The following is a 19,238-nucleotide window of genomic DNA, read 5'->3' as shown; positions in this document are numbered from 1 at the left end:
TCTCGTTCGTAATACAGAACTTATATAAATTATAGATATACATTTAACGTGAAATCCATTTATGACTGCAATAAATATTAAAGACCTCAAATATAAATTTCAGTTACGTGATCTTAATCTGCGACGACATATTTGCATAAAATCATGCTTGAGCAATTTACATTAAAGAAGCAGGTACACTAAGGTGAATCACAGTGAACAGAAAGAAACGAAATGGAAAGAGTTGACGTTTCAACACACAACAGCAACAACATCAAGCACTTTGAGCCTCTTCTTTTCCTTCATCAATGGCGTAGTTCATGCTAAACTATATAGGCTGTATAGAGTTATTTATATAATTTCATTATATAATTAATTTTGTATACTCTATTTTATATATGAAATTAACAGTACTCAAGTTTTTCGTTCAAAGCAGACATATCCCTAGTACTATCCCCAGAGATTATCCCTAGAATAATGTACGTCTATTTCTGTTAGTAGTAATATATTATATATGTATATATATTATATGTTAGTATCCCTTGTACTAAGAATAGTGAATGTATATAATATTATCCCCATTAATAGGAATAGTATATGTTGTATATGATATTGCTATTAGTAGTAACAATGTACATATATGTACATCGTATATGATAATAATCCATGTCACTAGGAATAGTGTGTATCATATATAATACTATCCCTTTAAAGTTAAAATAATGTATATATGTCACACATGATTATATTATTGCCACCCTATAATACTTTCACAGACATAATATATTTTGGTTTATACAGGGTGTCCAATTTTACTCGAGAAATACGAACTACTCGAAAATTACCTACTGAGCGAGAAAATGGTTCGAATAAGCAGTTAATGATTTCTAGGGAGACATAAAATGGAATATTTTTCTATAGTAAATGGAATCTGTAGATCATAATATACAGTAGGTGTATATGGACTAAAACTGTACACCCTGTATGTTTATTATGATCGTATCAGTACATTTTAGATTAAAACTATATATATTATTACATAACCTATCTGCCATTTGATGGCTCTACTAATTGTTGCTATAACATTATAATTCATACATTTTTTAAGTTTATGTATATTAGTCATTCTCAACAAAATTATACAAATATATTATGCTAATTTGACACATAAATTAAACCAGTCAATAATTAAGTCCGTTTATCTACTATTGGATCTGTTAGTACACTGTAATTAAATTGAAATATTATCACCACCTCAGAGTAACTGTTTTTTGCCATAATTATATACCAGTAGAAATTAATTAACCAAGAATGTTCAGTATTAACGAAAGAAGTACATTTTATGTTATAAATATTTATCAAATTATATTTTTTAATAATAATATGTCTCTCATAATATTTAGTAATAAGATTTAAAGAATTCACAAAAAATACGAAATAATTTCCACTAATAATATTTTTTTTCAATAATTATTACTAAAGAAAGAGAAACTTGTCGAAGGTTTGCAAAAATGGAGCTCAATATATATTTATTAAATAAAAAAATATTTCTTTTGTTGCTTCATAAAATCCTCTGCTAGTACATGGTTCTGAAATTGCTTTTATATTACCAAATTTTAAAAATATCAAATTTATTGGAACACATAATTAACATTGTCAAAGATATTTATAGGTTAGATTGAAGTCCTAGGAAATTAATAATAACAAATTGAATTCAAATAATTAAAGGATTATCTTACATTTAATATAATACTATTCTTACCATACGTTTAATTTACGTAATCTTTTGAGTTTTCTAAAACATTTCATATATCTTTAAATCCTTTCGACTTAAACTTCTTAATCCTGACGAACAATGCATTCGCTTTACCCACGAGCGAGAATCGTATTTTTCCAGTTGACAAAGTGATTAATGGCGCCTTTAACTAAACCGTGCAAAATATTCCTAAGCACGTGTTCGAAGCATACGACGGGAAAAGATTCTGAAAATGAGATTTCGACATATTTGACAGATCATAATAAGGAAACGACGATCGTTTTTCAAGAACGTGCCGCTTTCGTAACTTTCCACGGAAATCCGTTTCTACGCCGATGCCTTTTACCTTTCCTTTTATCAGTCGAGACGGCACGTAACAGCATTCGCACATAAATACCCGCATGCGCTGTACCAGTGGTTGCCCAACGTGAAACCTGTCGATAGATACGCACGTCCGCGAGCTCTCGACTTTCGCGATAAATCGAATAGTTCTCGAGCAACCCACCACCGAGCCCCCCTCGCGGTGATCAAACGAACTTCGTCGAGAAGTTTCCAAATTTTGTCGACCCTGAAACTCACGCTGCGTAACGTTTCTCGCAAGAGAAACAAAGCTATGCATATAGAGAGTCAGTATCGCGGAATTAGGAGAATTCGACGGTACTTGCTGGTTACCTTGCCAAAGAATCGTAAAAACCTGTACAGTGCCTGACACGAAGCGGAATTTCATGCTGAGAATGCATATGCTAATCGAGAGATACAGAGGTCTTTTGCCAGTTTTTGCTGGATTTTGCTGCTTGCCAAGATGTATTGTGTCATGACGTGAGATATAACGTTGGGAGAATATTGATATATTATTCCGAAGGATATTAGGAAATACATATGAAAATACAATGATAATTTTTTTCTTATGTTTGCAATTTATATTTATATACCTTTATTTACAGGATTTATCGGGAGATTTATATTATATGTAATAAATATTTCTTTTTTTTTCGTATGACAACAGACTAATGATATTTATTAATGATATTTAGGATATATTATATTCCTATGGAAATTTGAAGTTAATACAAAAAATACGTACGTCAATATAAACTAATATTTAGTGATATTTTAGTATGTCATTTGTACATTAAATTTATATTCCTACATAATAAAAATAATTTTCAGTCAATTTATTAAAATTACTTATTTATTTACCATTGAAGAATATTAATATTTTAGATTATCTTATTTGAATTTAACAAGCATTTATCAAATAATTATAATTTATTGTCCTTGCAAATTATCCGCATCATAATTTTATTACTCATGAATTATGGCATCATTATTAAATGACACAAATTAAAATAGAAAGCTACAACCGATACAAACAAATATTACTACGTAACTTTAATAAAATAATACAAATTTCATTGAAGTACTTAGAAAAATTAATAATTTAAATAAAAAAATATATAGCTATAATACATATATCAAAAGAAATCACGAGTCGAAGTTGAAAATAAAAATTCTGAATATCTACACAGACTTTACCTCAGTGGTTAACGTTCTTTTATAGGTTATGTGTCTATTTGAATTCTTCGTTACAAGATTGTCGTATCTCGATAAGTGAATGCGGCTTGTAAGGGGAAGTGGGTTAATAAAGTAATTATCCTTAATTACACGTTTGAAAAAAAATGACATTCTTGCTTCCCGGGAAAGTGAGAAATCGGTATAAAGGAACTTTCAGTCACGTGTTTTTGGTATTTGTTTTGGTCACGCCTATCCGTTTAATTAAGAGTTCCCAACGACTCCTGGTATCCTACGACTCAAATAAAAAAGTAAAAGGAATTCAGCGATCGCATGCAATGCAACCTTGACGTTACTTCGAATAACAAACCCGGTATCACGCGATTGTACGTCACGTTTAAAAGACATCGAACTTTTGGTGTCCTTATGTAAACAGAACCCCAATCTTCTAAACGTTTTTACACGAGCCACTATATAGATATATTGTTTCGTGCAGCTGTTGGAGACTTCAGATGAGACTTGCCTTCGACGTGATACTATCCGTGTAGAAAAATTTCTCCATCGACTTTGAACGTTAGATCCTAACTATGTCATACTTTTAATACAATGATTATACACTATTTAGATAACGATATTACTATGTTTAATATAACAAGAACATTTTATATTATTTTTTAATATTACAATAATATTATTATAATATTTTTTATAATATTTTTTATTATTGCAATAACATTAAGGTTACCTCTTCAGCTGCAGTACTATCGGAACTGAAAACATTGTTGACACATTGTAGCTATGAAGAAATTTAATACAGAGAAAATATAGGTACGAACATTGTATTCAGAAATTAGTAAAATGTCAGTTAACAAAAGCAGTTCCTCTTATCAACAATTTCTCACCATTTTTCAGGTTTTGAATTTTATAAATATAATTAATTAAGAATTTCTTTTACATTTCGAAATTTCTTTCGAAGAAATAATGTTTTTTCGATCGGTGTAAATGGACATACAAAGATATAGTGTAAAAGAAACATATTACATATAATAAGAATATTACAATGTACTGAAATAATTATAATTTCCACTGGAAGTTGTAACTCGTTCTTTTTATGTTTTGTAATAAATCGCAGATACGTGTTCAGTCAGTGGGCGATAATATTCGTCCTCGTTGAATTTTTCCTATTTATTTTAACTGTATACCGGTTTTCAATATTAAATTATCTCAGTTACTTCAATTTTCCTGTATTCGCACTAAATACTGGTTTAATAACACCAATTCGAATATGACTGCTACTAGTTTTGTGTATACGTAGATATCATTATATTATTGATAAACTAATAATAATTATGATTGTCAATAGTAACAATTATTAGCAATTAATAATAATATTGGGTGTCCTAAAATTCACAAAGAAAACACAGATTTTTAATTAAAAATTGTAAATATTGCTCAACAATGAAAATGCGTTGTTCATTCGTGTGGCGCTCCATTTTTAACAACCCTGAACTGTCCTATCACCAAAATGGCGCCAAATTGAAATCTTGCGTGAATTTTGGGACACCCATTACTATAGTCAATAGTAATAATTATTAGTAATTAATAATAATTGTACATGATACAATAATTATATGGTAATAAATAACTGTGCTAGCTTCAGTATCGAAGCCACTAAATTGCGTTTAAATTTGATAAGATGGGATCAAGATCGTTACTTCGTTAAAGGATCCGGTAGAGTAATTTTATGAAAAAAGGCAAAGAATGTGAACGGTGTAATGTTTCTATTTGGAGCAGAAAACTTAAGAACTGTTGCAAGAAGCTATTTCGTTGTTGAAGGACTCCTAACATATACATTGAATATCTTTCACACTTTTTTATTAAATAAGTCTTTCACTATACCTTCCATACTTAGTTTTAGATTTCTAAATTTTTTCTTAAATTGCTACTCATGTTCGTATTTACCAGTGTTGGTTGTTAGTTGTTAATTGTTAACATGAAATAAGTGACAATTAAAAACAATTAAAAAGAGGAATAATAATATATATATTTATATTTAATAAAAAAGAAAAATAATATAATTTATATAACATAATTTATATTGTATCGTTGTAAAAAGTATCATTAACGTAATATTCACAAGATTTTTCTATTTCTGTGTTTGCAGCAGTACAAGCAGCGTCGAAAACACTCATGGATTCCCTAAACGAGATCTACGAAAGCCAATGGACCGGCCATGATCTTCTCTACGTGCAGGCTCAAAATCTGGACATGTTGTGGCAAGATTTCACTCATAAGCTCGCGGATCAAGTTCTCGTGCCTCTCAACACATATCAAAGCCAATTTCCAGAGATGAGGGTACATCTTCTGATATTAGTTACTTAAAAAGTTACCATTCTAACTTTTCGTTAACGCAACTTTTGTATGGTACTGTCAGGGGGCCACGTTAAAATTTCCATTATTCTAACGATATAATAATGTATCAAACAATATAGCAGAAGAAAGTGATGCAAATTATTAATGTTTTCTATTCAAAGTTTTCTATTTATTTACTTTGTTCAAATTTTCAAAAAATGGTTAGACTAAAATAAATTAGTATCGCTGGACACTGATGACCCCCCTGGCAGTCAACGTGTTAATAGATAATAGATAAAATTATCTATTGTCTTGCTTAAATTAAATCTCAAAACGATTTCTAAAATAAATTTATATTGTACAATTTGTGCTTGTGTAATATTATTGTACTTCTTCTATATTATGCTAATATACAGAGGGAATCAATGAGATTGATCACGCGAGATAATTCGTTATCCCTTGACTGTATGAAAAAATATTTCAAATGAAATTCTCTATATTTATCGGAACGCATTAGGTGAATGGATTTCGACTCTTTATGCCTCATATTTCTTGAGATATCCAGTAACCTTGAATTTTTTAAATAGCTTCGTATATTTTTTTCATACTGTGTTGTAACTGTCAAATAAAAAAAGAAAAAACTCGGCAACTTCTGATAAGGTGAATTTTTCATTGACCTTGAACCCTAAAATGAAAGAAAAATTCTTGGATAATGATCTCGGTGAAATAGATGAGAAAAAAAGGTACGAAGCCATTAAAAAAACTCAAGGTTATCTTAATATCAAAAAAATATATGGAATATAAAAAGATTATAATGCATTCGCATTTATCGCAAAATTCGGAAAAAGAATTTTATTTGAAACATTTTTCTATAGATAATTAATAGATAAAGAGTTATTTCAGGTGATCATTCTTATTGAGTCACCCTGTATATTAAATTATTAAATACTGTAATTAAATAATATATGAGTTTATACAATTGTACTTACTTTTTATTATATATATGTACTTATTATGTACTTATTTATTATTATATATGTAAAGCAATAACATATTTGTAATCAATAACATAATTATATATAATGCAAAATAATAATATAATTGTAAAATGGAGATAATCATGATTTTTTCTTTTCCAGAAAAAAATTGACAAACGTGGACGGAAGCTGGTAGATTATGACAGTCAAAGACACAATTTCCAATCACTACAGTGCAATCCAAGAAAACGGGACGAACTTAAAGTTTCACGAGGAAAAGAGTTATTGGAGGAGGCTAAGCGTACATATGAACAACTTAATTCTGAACTTCATGACGAATTACCTGCCTTGTACGATTCTCGTGTTCTTTTCCTTGTTACTAATTTGCAAACGTTATTCGCTGCTGAACAAGTGTTTCACACTGAGAGTGCTAAGGTATAATACATAATAGCCACATTTTCCTGATATGTTCTTATATATAAATAAATTTTATTTTACTTTATTTTTACTTATTTTATTCATTTCTATGTGTAATGATGTTGTGCATTTTGCTCAGTGTAAAGAAGCAACTATTGTATTATATTTTGATTCATTTTGTATAATGATATTCTAATGTATTTAGAAATCAAGTAATTTTTATTTGTTAATTAAATCTTCTTATGTATTAATTAAGAATCATATTCGTGAAATGTGAAGGATAATATTATACACTTATATTTTAGGTGTATTCCGAGTTAGAAGCAATCGTTGATAAACTGGCTAACGAAAGTCAAAGAGGATCATACACGCTGAAAAAGAATACCGAACCACAGTCTCCAAAATCACCTAACGCCAATTCTGCGTAAGTAAACTACTTAAAATAGTAAGTAATTCCATACTGGATATATTATGTTAATTTGAACAAATTTTCTTTGTTTTAGTTTAATAATCAACACACAACCAGCTCAAAATAACATTTCACCAGGTAAATATGCATATAGTGTCTACATGCGTCTTTTGTGCGTTTGAGTCGTTTGTGTACTAATATTTTGTGCATGAGTGTAATGTAGTTGCGCCACATAAGACGTTCCTGCAGACATAATTATGTGGCTAAATGTTTAGTTTTGAGTGAGCTTTATTGCGTGTTACAGCCGTGGATGATTCTGCTCCACCAGCAAGAAACACATCACCGACTACTCAATTAAATGGCAATGCTAACAGCAATGCTAACAGCAATGATAATTCTCTCAATAACCAGGATGCATCTCCACAAAGCACAGTTACGGCCTCTAAACGAGTAGAAGAGTTGTATGATATTCCAGTTGGTACGTATGTGACGTGGGAGTAAATGTCATCGGTTGCGCGATTCAGGCCTCTAAAGATGAACTTTAATATACCAAAATATTTTGTCAAATTGGTTTGCGAGATAAGAGTTTTTGTACAAAAGTAACTAAGGAATATTCTTTTAATGTATTACTAAACTAATTTTCACTAAGTTTGCAATTTCGGTAGTACAATTTGGAGAGTGTTTTATGTACCTTCGGTTAAAAACTATATCACCTCCTAAATAAATGACGAAGCATTGAAAATTAATGCATATATTAAAGCAATTTTATCAGCTATATTTTATATAATTAGTGGTACTTGTATTCTTTAGTGAGTATGTCATTGTTCTTACATTAGTACTTGTATACATAATACACACATGTACTACAGAGTACTACCTTCTATATTTTAAAAATAAGGTACTAAAGCTTATCTAGAAACGAAAATAAAACAGTTTTCCAAATTATACCTCAAAGTATGTACCGTGTAATAAATGTATACATAAAACTGTTATATTATCAATAGAAGTATGCTGCCTGCCCATTTATGCATGGTCTTGTTGAAACAATGAGAAACAATTTGTTTAATTCTGACTTTCAGTTATGCATCAAAAATTTCAATTAAAGGTTTTAATAATTGAATTTTTATTTGCACATAATAAATGAAAGTTACAGTTTAAATAGAACTATATCACAGGTCCATGATTAATGAGGCGGATTCAATTATTTTAGAGGTGGAATATGAAAATGGTACCAATTTCTCTCTAGGGGCAACGACTGACAACTTGCCACCTGGGGTTTTGTACAGAGTCAAGGCTACTTACAAATATAGACGCGAAGATATGGACGAATTGTCATTTGATGTCGGTGATATTATTCGTGTGGTAGAGTATGATGATCCAGAAGAACAGGTTTGTATTTTCTTAATAATCCATTTTATGTCTATATATATAATAATAATATTTATATAAATATTAATCAACATATTATAATTATAATACTTCGATATATATATATATATTATCAATAATTGTAATAGTGACAAATGTAACAAAATATTTTATTATCCTAGGAACAAGGTTGGTTAATGGGTATCAAGGAAGGTACGAATGAAAAGGGTATGTTCCCAGCAAATTTCACAAAACCGCTGTGAAAGCTTTACTAAATTTGTCTATTACACTCCAATGCTCACTGAAACGGCGTATTCTATTTTAAGAATAGTTACAATATTAAAAGTGAGAGTCATGCAGTCATCTGAGGTATTATATGTTTAAAAGAGATAAATAATAAATACACAATGAGGGGCAATGGGAAGGGAAAAGGGGTGTGATGAGAAGATAGTTATGCTGGAGGGTACTGTGGAAAATTAAGCACCCCAAAGTGCCTTAACCCAGCCACTGTCTGTGCCAACATTCATTGTTTGTAATATGGGATTATTCTTCCATATCCAATGTACGAATACACATCATTAATAATCAAATGAAATATTTAAGTAATTAAATAATATATTGTACTACATCATGCAATACTATAATATAAAACTTATATATTAAATTAATATTATTTTATGAAATTGTACATAGAATTATACATTTTAAGAATATTTTATGGAATAACTTTGTGGCCACTGAAATTATCAGTAAGAACTAATGTAATGGTTAAGACATCTCTATAATGCCCTCTTTTGGCAGGGAGTTATCAGACCTTAAAAACCCAATTATCTATCTGTATCCTTAAATTAAGATTTTATTTACTTTGTGAAAAAGAATTAGGACTAGATCCAAATAAGGATATTAACATAGATAACATGCCAAACTTTCAAAGCAGTTCAGTAGCATATAACGAAATAATACAACTAATACATCCCTACTTCAATACATCGCTATAATATAAAAATAATGAGAGCGTTAGAATAACAGAATTTTCTATATAATTCTATTGACAAGAGTATTATATGTTCTACCAATTATATGTATTTGAAGATTCGTTTTCCAAATTTTATTTATATTTTCTTATATTCTATACACACATATATATATACATATATTTCTTCAGTGGTTAAGTATTTTCTCGGTACAAGTGTACAAAAAATCGAATGGCGGTAATTAATAAAATTACTATTACTGCCCTTATATGCACTGTAGGAAAAATAGAATTAGTATCAACCGGTGGTCCAAGCAAAAAAATTTGTAGTGCTAATTAATACTCGTTAAATAGATTTATTAAGAAAATTTTACATGAAACTTTATGTAACAAATAGTGTTACAATTAATAATTACGAAGTAGTACATGGTGACTACTGAATTCAGCTTCCACTAAGTTGTGTGTCCTTTTATTTTATTGTATTGATCTGAGACATACAGAATGTAGGAAAGTTGGATTGTTTATAAATGAAAAGTTTTATGGTTGAACGATTGATCCATTGTCACACTAATTATTAACCCCATGTACAAATTGAAAATATAATTGAAGTAAATATGTTCATGTATGACACATTACAAGTGCATCTTAAGAAAATATGTTGACTATATGTTACAATTACATACTTATAGTAATAATAATGATAGTAAACAGACTTATATTTATATTCTATAAAGTGGACCAATAAAAAAAGTAATCAAAAAACAACAAAAAAAAAACAAAAATATTTAAATAATGATAATAAAACCAATAGTATCTCTGTTTTTTTTTTAATTAACTAGAGTCTAGTAATTCATACGGAAATTCCATATGAATTTCCAATTCATATCAAGAACATGGAAAATTAAGTATATAAAGAATTGATAACTATAACATTATAATACAACACATCATGCTTCACTTTAATATTATCATTACAGTTATTATATAATTTGAATAAGTACACAAGTACATTCCACTGAATTGCAAATAAATAAATATTTACTCAAAAATTTTCAATAATTAGTTATGAAATTTAATAATCTATGTAATTTGTTATATTTTCAAGTTTATTATATATGATTATTATAATATATTTAATATTTATATAACCTAAAAGTGAAGTATGAAACACGTTTATATAAAATTTAAATTATTCTATTTCATTCTTTTGTATATTATATTTTGCAATAATTAGAAAACAAATATCATCAATGTATATAAAAAAATGTGCCAAAATGATACAGTACTCTGTATATCAAAAATGTGATGTTTATACTATTATTAGATTAAAACTAAACTCAAATTTTAATATCACTTAGAAAAGTTATAAATATTGACAACACAAATCTTTACAAAACAGATTTTAAGTTATATATGATTCAACAATAATACAAATAATACTAATTTGTTTGGCTGTAGATCTATTAACATTATTAATATGACAAGTTATTCAATTCATCAGGAAATTAAACAAATGCATTTAATTAACTTAAAGAAGATAAGTGGTAAATATATTGCCATTTTTTACTTTTAAATAAATTAATGTATATCACAAATTTGATAGCAATATTCTACATAATATGATACAAACTATAATTAAAATATCATATCATAAAATAGTTGCACTTAATACACTGTGTTAATATATGCATAGAAAATAAGGCAGTATTACAAAGAACATATAAACTATAATTAGTAACATAACAAAATATATGTGAAAAATAATAACCATATCTACTTGTCTTCTTTATGTTGTATTTATTTATTAATGTAACATACAAGCAACAGTTGATAATGAGTAGAATTTGAATACACTCAAGTAAAATTACTGAGGTCTAAAATTTAGTGTAACAGTGGAGCAATCAATTGTTATATCATTTGTCATTTTTATGTCTTGTTGTTTATTTTACCGAAACAATTAGTCATATCTTCATAACCTGAATATAAACTATAATACGTATATACATTTATCGCTTTAATTGTCCTTTTCAATTGAAGACGATTATAATAAACAATTACTGGTTTGTAACATAAGTGTTTATGATTTAAATGTGTTCTGTTTAATAATGAACCTGAAAGTATACCTTCCTTATATTAATCCGTTAAAAATTCTTTTATGAAATAATAATAATAGTAAACAAGGAATTTCGTAACAAAAAAATTTCACAATTAGAACCGTGTACATAAAAATATAATTATATGATATTATATTTTTTAATAAGTGATTTCGTAATATACGTAGATTGTGGCATTTGAGTGATAAAAATTAAAATTAAGTATATAACTAGAACAGAAATTTAAAGAAGCTAGAAAATGTCAAGACTTCGTGAACAGAAATATAAACGATAGAGTGATTCTAATTTACATAAGACTTGTTTCTATTGCACACCAACGTCAGAAGAGGAAACACCTTTGTATCCACAACGATTGTCGTTACCTCTACTTTCAGTAACGCAACAATATGTACCCTTTAAAAACCTTTCATCAAAGTTCTATTTGTGTAATGAACAGTGTGATGGAAGAATAAAGTCCTTAAATTTTTATAAATCACAAAATGTTAAGGCAGTATTTTAATACATATATTTTAACAATAAGATGCAACAAAAAAGCCTATAACTGTATATTGATATCTGTTATTTACAGAAATTAAATTGTTTAAAATGTCAAGAATCTGAAAAAATAAGGGAAAATTTAGAATTATACGTAACAGGAATTCAAATCGAAGAAGCTCTAGCAGAAGATAAATAAACAGCTTTAATACAACATTTAAATTTAAGTATTACAGCTCTCGAAGCACTTTCTAATTATGCACAATCTTTGCAAGTATCTAAATTAGCTGTATGTAGAGTGCTCAATATTAGTCATTTACTCTTACTTCTGCAACTTTATTCCATAAATTCCAAACTTGATTTCATGCATTTGACAATGCATCTCCAACAGGTATAATGTTTATTTTATTTATCACACATATATAAATAGAAGATTGAAAATTATAACCGTAATTTGTATATGATTAACCAATTAATAAAATTTCAAGAATAACTTTTACTTTTCTTGCAATTCATATTAATTATGTATTTACAATTACTATACACCTACTACTACATATTTCTAAACACTGTTTAATTAATTATTTATATAATTCAGTATATACAATTTATTAACAATTAATGTGTGATATGTAATAGTTGGAGATACAAAAAGAAAATAAATTAATAATCTTACAAGACCTAATGGAACATTGTTTAAAGCATGTAGCATTTCCAAAACATTTAAATGAATTGATAAATGATCACTGCATTAGGAAAAAAGACTTTTGTACAGCAACAAGAAATTTCAGAAACTTTCTTACTAATTTTACATTAAATGTACTGCAAATAGAGAAACTACATCAACAATACGATGCTATTTTAAATAATTACCAACAAAGTAGATGTATATTAAACTTGGAATTATGGAAAGTGATAAATATGTATGACATAAACAAGAGTGAATAATTTATCTACATACCTCTAAAAATTATAAAAATTATAATCGATTAATCTCAATGTTGCAGGCATTTAGTAGCACTTTGTAAAGGTTTTGAAACAGTTAAACAATTTTGTAGCAACGAAGATGATAATAATGAAGTTGTATTATTATTTAAATTAATTGGTGAAAAACTTTGTGTAAAAGATACAAATACAGGTAATAGAGATACATTAAAAATATAGTACCATACTTATATTTATCATAATTTTCTTTTTTTTTCTTAATAGAGAAAATTTCTCATGTTGAAGATTCACCTAAACTTAAATTATGCCAAAATTGTAAAATAAATCATGTCGATGATAAATAAAGAAGAAAATAGATGGCATTGGTGTTGTCTTTACTGGCTTTAGTTTTCAAACTAAGAAATGCAGTGAACACAAATTATACATTTCATGAAACCTTATATTATGACACTAATCCTGTTACTAAATGATGTCAAGGTTTAACCATGTCATTGAAGTCTATATTATAAAAATAGATTCTAATCACTTCATTATTGTTTTGTATTGCATGTATTTCTATTTGTATTTCCCAACTATTTCATAGTTTTGAAATTATTTAAATTTAGTGTGAAAAATGTTTGTAATCATATCTAACTCAAATATCAAAAATTAAAAAAGTATAATTATCTTTAATCTGTAACAACAGTTTTGTTTCCAAATTTGTGCAAACAAAACTGTAATACATAGAAATTATTTAATGCTTTTAAAGTGTATACTGTAAATGAAATATATGAGTTGTAAAAATATACTATTTATAAATTAAATTATGTTTAATAATTAATAGTATTTTCTAAACAGAAAACATTTTTTTAATAATTTAGTTTTATTTTATTCATATAACGAATGTTAGTAACAAAAATTAAAAAATCTCTTAACTCATTGTAAGTAAGAGATGCAAAGAAAAATATAGAATAAAGTTATGTACCTTAATTAGCTAATAACTAAGTAAAATATAATAAAACATAAAAAGTCATTATTTTGTTTATAAAACAAAATAATTTATTATTTAAAATCCATCAAATTTATATTTCGAGCCAAATAGTATCTAGTACGCCATCTAACGTTAACTAACTTACTTTAAGGTTATTTAAATAAAAACCTATAATAAATACTAAAAATAAAAGACTTTTTAACCAAATTTAGTACGATTGTATAAAAAATTAACCTGTTACTCGATTATACAGAGTAACATAATGAAACTATTTTATAATTTCATTATGATTTAAAATCGTTATAAAAATTAAAAGCTTTATATTTTACACAGCTTTATATTTTAAAGTTAACTCGTATGTGTATTATACTTACATATTTCATTACTTTCGCAGTTTCAAATATAAACTTAGGAAATAGACATTCCAATAACCAAAATATGTATCTCCTGTTAAAAATGAAAAAATTCTAAATACTCAGTGAAATAAATTTATAATTTATTTTATACGTAACTTGTAGAAAAATAATCTAATTATTCAGATTTAGTAGGTATAATTTGCATTACTTTTTTATTAATAATATTAATAATATTCAAGTTTCCTATTTTTATTGACAATATATTATATATATTGTATACAAAAAAAATATACACATTAACTAGCTTATAATAAAAATAACTAGTTCTAAAATTTATTTATAGTAAATGCTTGGGTATAAGTACAAATTTCTAAATTGCATTACAAAAGTAAATACGTATAGGAATCAACTTATATTTTACATAATAAAATTATCGATAGAAATTTTTAAATTACGGAAATGAAACTGGCTTCATAAAAATGACGCGGCTATCGGGCAAACGTTAATCCATGATCGATTCCACAGTAATTTCAGCGTTACATTTTCAGTAGTTACTAATTGACACGTATCGTTCGGTGTACAAAGTGCATTCACACGAGCTACTCGGACGTTATTTCAAGAAAGTACATTTCGATGACGGAAGCGAATCGATGGAAAATCGCAACGTTTGTATCAAACGTGCCCATGAGAAGAAAGAAACCGGTGTGAAAAAACGAAAGAGTAAGAATAGAGGTGAAATACACGCGGGAAAGAAAGAAATATCGAAAGCTAGGGTAATCGGGGGTGACCCGGTAATAGAGAAGGAAGAAAGACGGTGTGATAAAGAGGGAAGACGACAGAGACAGAGTAAGAGAGTGCGCGCGTGATCTCTTGGAGCGAGCAGCGACGGTGGTCGTGTCGCTGCGAACCGTCAGAATCGGTCGGTTGTACAGAGACGAGTATAACCTATATCTGAAACGCCGCGGCGCTGTTACATTCTCCGTGCCTCCTCCCCGGCGGGTGGCGGCCGCACCTCCTCCTTCTCGCCGATTTTAATCTCGTTAGCGGACACGTGCGCGCCCCCGCGCCTACAGACCACTATACAACGACCTACCGTGTCGGGGCTTCGCCAATCTGGTTTGGTCTAACAGGATTCTCGAGCGACCTAGGGTTGATAAAAGGCTGCGTACCGAGCGGGCGCGGCGCGAATCGCAGGAGGAGTTGCTCCGCTCGAGGTGTGGGCGCTCGTGCAGCAACGGCAATAACAGCAGACGACCTCGTCATCGTCTTGTATTCTGTCGTCCTCGGTTCGTTGTTCCGTCTACGTTACCTCGTAATCGCAATCGTCGTTTGGCATACGTTCGCGTATAGGTTGCGTGTGTGCGCACACGGTGCATATTCAGTGTGAATCTATCTCGTCGCGTGTGCGGTACAGAAAGAGTACCCTAAAGAGAGAAAGAGCGAGAGAGACAGAGAGAGAGAGAGTGAGTGAGTGAGAGAGAGGAAGAAAAAGTAAGAGAGACAGAGAGAAAGAGGGAAAGAAAGAGAGAGATGTAAGGGAGAGACAGAGAGCAGCGGAGAGAGAAGGAGATAGAGCGCCGGTGGGTTACCACACCCAACCGCGCCGGGGACCGAGTGAACGAGTGAACGAGCCGTACGAGAGCTCTCTCGCGAGTAGTACGCGGGTACAGCGGGGGACCCAGGGACCGACGGTCGAGATTCGACGGAGTACAGTCGGGACTCTCTAGATCTCGATCCAACGGACCTCGCTCTCGCGAAATTTGTCTCTCAGCAGAATCGTGGAAATCGCGCCGCGAGCAAAGGCTAAACGTGTGCGCGCGTGTCTCCCCCGCTTCCTCGACGTCTCTCGCGAGTGCGTTTCACGTTTCGTCGCAGAACGTGCGTGCATGAATAAAGAATAAGAAAGAGGGAAGAAAAGGGCTGAAAAAGTAAAAAAAATTTAGGAAGAAGTAGACGGGCACAGCCGGAGGAAACCGAGGAAGAAGGTTGGAAAAGAAAAAGAGAAGAGACGAGAGGGCAGATACAAGCTACCGGCCGAGGTTTGTGCGTGTGCGTACATGTGTTGATGTGTCGCTGGCGTCGTCGAGCCCTGCCAGGAGTGCTCCGTCGCCGCGTGTGCCGACGTCGTTGAGAGTACGGGGATTTCGGAGACGCGTCTGTCAGGTCTACGTTTCCGTCTACATCGTCGTCGTTCTAGTCCTCGTGCACGTTGCCGTCGTCGTCGCCGCGGACAAGTGGTGGTGAATCGTGCTAGTGGCGATAGTGGTGGTGCAGACGATCGGGAAGAGTTTCATCGGCTTAGCCAGGACGAGAGGGAAGGAAGAAGAGAAGGAAACCACGAGGACGGCGACGAGACGTCGTCGCTCGTTCGCGGTGGCAAGGTAATATCGGCCCGACGACGATACCGTGCCGTCGAGCCCGCTGCTGTCTACGACGAACCTCGCCGCTCGGCAATCGCTCGTCACCACCGCAAATCGCTTCTTCCCTCTCTCCCTTCCTCCCTCCCTCTCCTCCCTCCTCCTCCTTTTCCTCCTTCTCCTCGTCCTCTTCCTCCTCATTTTTCTCCTCTCTTCCTCCTCTATCCGTCGAGGATCCTGCCGTCCTGAGCTATGGCGTGCTGCCTGTCGGAAGAGGCGAGGGAGCAGAAACGAATCAATCAGGAGATCGAGCGGCAACTCCGAAAGGATAAACGAGATGCCAGGCGGGAACTTAAGCTGCTACTTTTGGGTGAGTTTAAAATCATTCATCTATCAACGTTTTTCCAAACACTCTCTGTCATTTTTGCCTCTCTGCTGCGAGCAAACTGTTGTACCATCTATATTTCGGTACTTCGATGCTCTATGTTCGGTATTCCGTGCGTTCTCTTTCGAACGATAGCTACGCCATGCGGTGCCGTGCAGTGCCGTTCCGTTCCGTTCCGGTCTGTTCTCTCTGTCTTGTTTCGACCCGTGGCTGCCGTACCGTCGCGTTCGAATCATCGGGTGTTCCGTCATTTTATTTTCACCGTCGATACGTTCGCGTTCACCGCGTTCCTTCGCTTCATTCACGCTTCTCTCAAATGTCATGCCCCTCGGCTGGATCACCGTTTCTGTTCTGCCTAAGATCGACCACCGATCGGAGAGCACGAGTGTAGTTGACCCAGTCTAGTCGGCGTGCGCTTGACAGCTCTCGACCATAGTCGCTACACGATACTCTCGAGCTTTACCACCGGTCGACTATTATACGCGCGTTTTTCAAAATCTTCCCAACTTTTATATTTTTTTCCTACGTCCGCGTTCCGTTTTCCTTCGTTTCTCTTAACGCGTTGATACAGTGTCGTTGATTAAGAAACGGAAACATTATTCTCGCTCGTTTTCAAAGTTTCGTCGCGAGCCTTATAGGTTATCTCGCGTTGCTTAACGTTGCTGCCATTGTACGCGTACTTGCTCACGATCACGCACAGATTTCTTGAGCTTGGCTGCATGTAAAGAGACGTTTTTAGAAAATTGCCAAGATATTAAAAGCCGTTTTATTATTATCGCTGCTTTGTGGGTTGCCGATTGAGCAAATCGATTTTCCCATACAAGAAATTATCGTGGATATGATTTTTATAACGTTCTCCTTTCACGCTACAAAGTTGTATGCGTTAATGAAATTACGAGATTAGCAGGAAGCGAGTGTTGTAAGAGAATTTTTTTACGACAGTGGAAATTAATTCGATGCGGTGTCTTACCAGTTATCCATGCTATCAGTGAACCAATGGTTTCACGATAGACAGGAGGAGAACCGTTTCTAAAATTAGTACAGTTATCGAGAGGTACGTGCTGATCTTACGTGTACTCGTATATCTTATCCATTTTTCATTGTAAGTGTAATTTTTAATTGTGCGATAAATTCAGTCTTAAGTAATCTGACAAAATAATTGAGATTTTGTAACTTTTTGAGTATATCGTATATTCCTGAGTTACGCGAGAAATTCATATCGTAGATGGCGCTGCGGTAGAAAAGACATACTATACTTATTTCAGCGTCTATATAACACATACGTATCGAAATAATAAAATCACACATTGACCTTACACGTTGTTGTACTATTTTTGGAAACGAAAATGGGATTTATAAAATTTTACCGAAATTAAGTATATGTGTAATATTATGTCTTTATATATATAATTCTCCACTAGAATGATGCGATCCACGTTCAATAATTGGTTTGCATTATATGTATTTGGTGCATTTCCACATATGAGTGAATTAATATTTTCTTTATAAAATAACGCATATTTTGTATTTGTATTTTACAGATTAAAGTAAAGATACAGTCGAGGAACACTTAAAATGCTTTTCCGCATGTTGATCTTTATTGCTTAAATGCATTGTTTAATGCATGGTATTTAGTATATCAGGTTAGCGAGTTTTCATGACTATAAACCAAATCCAAGAGCACAAGATTTTCTGCGTAGTTAATATAGCGATATTTTAACTATTAATTGATTTATTATTGAAATATTTTATTTTTTATACATATTTGATTGTTGTAAATATCCGTGTGAATTTAAATCTAGTTTCCTCTTAAAATTGAATTTTTCAATATTTTGAGTTACTATACATTTCTGTAAGATGAATATTTTTCTATTAATGTGACTTCTTTTTTTAA

At 31.4% G+C, this 19,238-nt stretch overlaps 2 protein-coding genes across 5 annotated transcripts in view; both read left to right on the top strand.

Annotated features, from left to right (window-relative positions):
* The window catches only part of Amph (amphiphysin), a 94,095-nt gene extending 84,684 nt beyond the window's left edge, over window positions 1-9,411 (top strand). The window contains exons 3-9 of one of the 4 annotated variants that reach the window (XM_017904936.1): window positions 5,412-5,602; window positions 6,739-7,011; window positions 7,299-7,417; window positions 7,497-7,540; window positions 7,707-7,880; window positions 8,649-8,791; window positions 8,953-9,411. In XM_017904936.1, the coding sequence (XP_017760425.1) occupies window positions 5,412-5,602; window positions 6,739-7,011; window positions 7,299-7,417; window positions 7,497-7,540; window positions 7,707-7,880; window positions 8,649-8,791; window positions 8,953-9,033 (1,025 nt within the window). In that variant the 3' untranslated portion in view covers window positions 9,034-9,411. The remainder of the gene's footprint in view (window positions 1-5,411; window positions 5,603-6,738; window positions 7,012-7,298; window positions 7,418-7,496; window positions 7,541-7,706; window positions 7,881-8,648; window positions 8,792-8,952) is intronic. The other 3 variants (XM_017904935.1, XM_017904934.1, XM_017904937.1) reach the window with 3 other exon arrangements.
* A 6,715-nt stretch (window positions 9,412-16,126) lies between these two features.
* Window positions 16,127-19,238, top strand: part of Galphaq (G protein alpha q subunit) — a 56,191-nt gene continuing 53,079 nt past the window's right edge. The window contains exon 1 of the mRNA XM_017904928.1: window positions 16,127-17,329. Within this exon, the coding sequence (XP_017760417.1) occupies window positions 17,212-17,329 (118 nt within the window). The 5' untranslated portion in view covers window positions 16,127-17,211. The remainder of the gene's footprint in view (window positions 17,330-19,238) is intronic.

The sequence above is a fragment of the Eufriesea mexicana genome, unplaced genomic scaffold (assembly GCF_001483705.2).
Source record: "Eufriesea mexicana isolate 0111107269 unplaced genomic scaffold, ASM148370v2 scaffold3519, whole genome shotgun sequence".
In the NCBI taxonomy this organism is placed as follows: domain Eukaryota; kingdom Metazoa; phylum Arthropoda; class Insecta; order Hymenoptera; family Apidae; genus Eufriesea; species Eufriesea mexicana.
The sequence above is the reverse complement of the archived record's forward strand: the minus strand, read 5'-3'. Positions and strand labels throughout refer to the sequence as shown.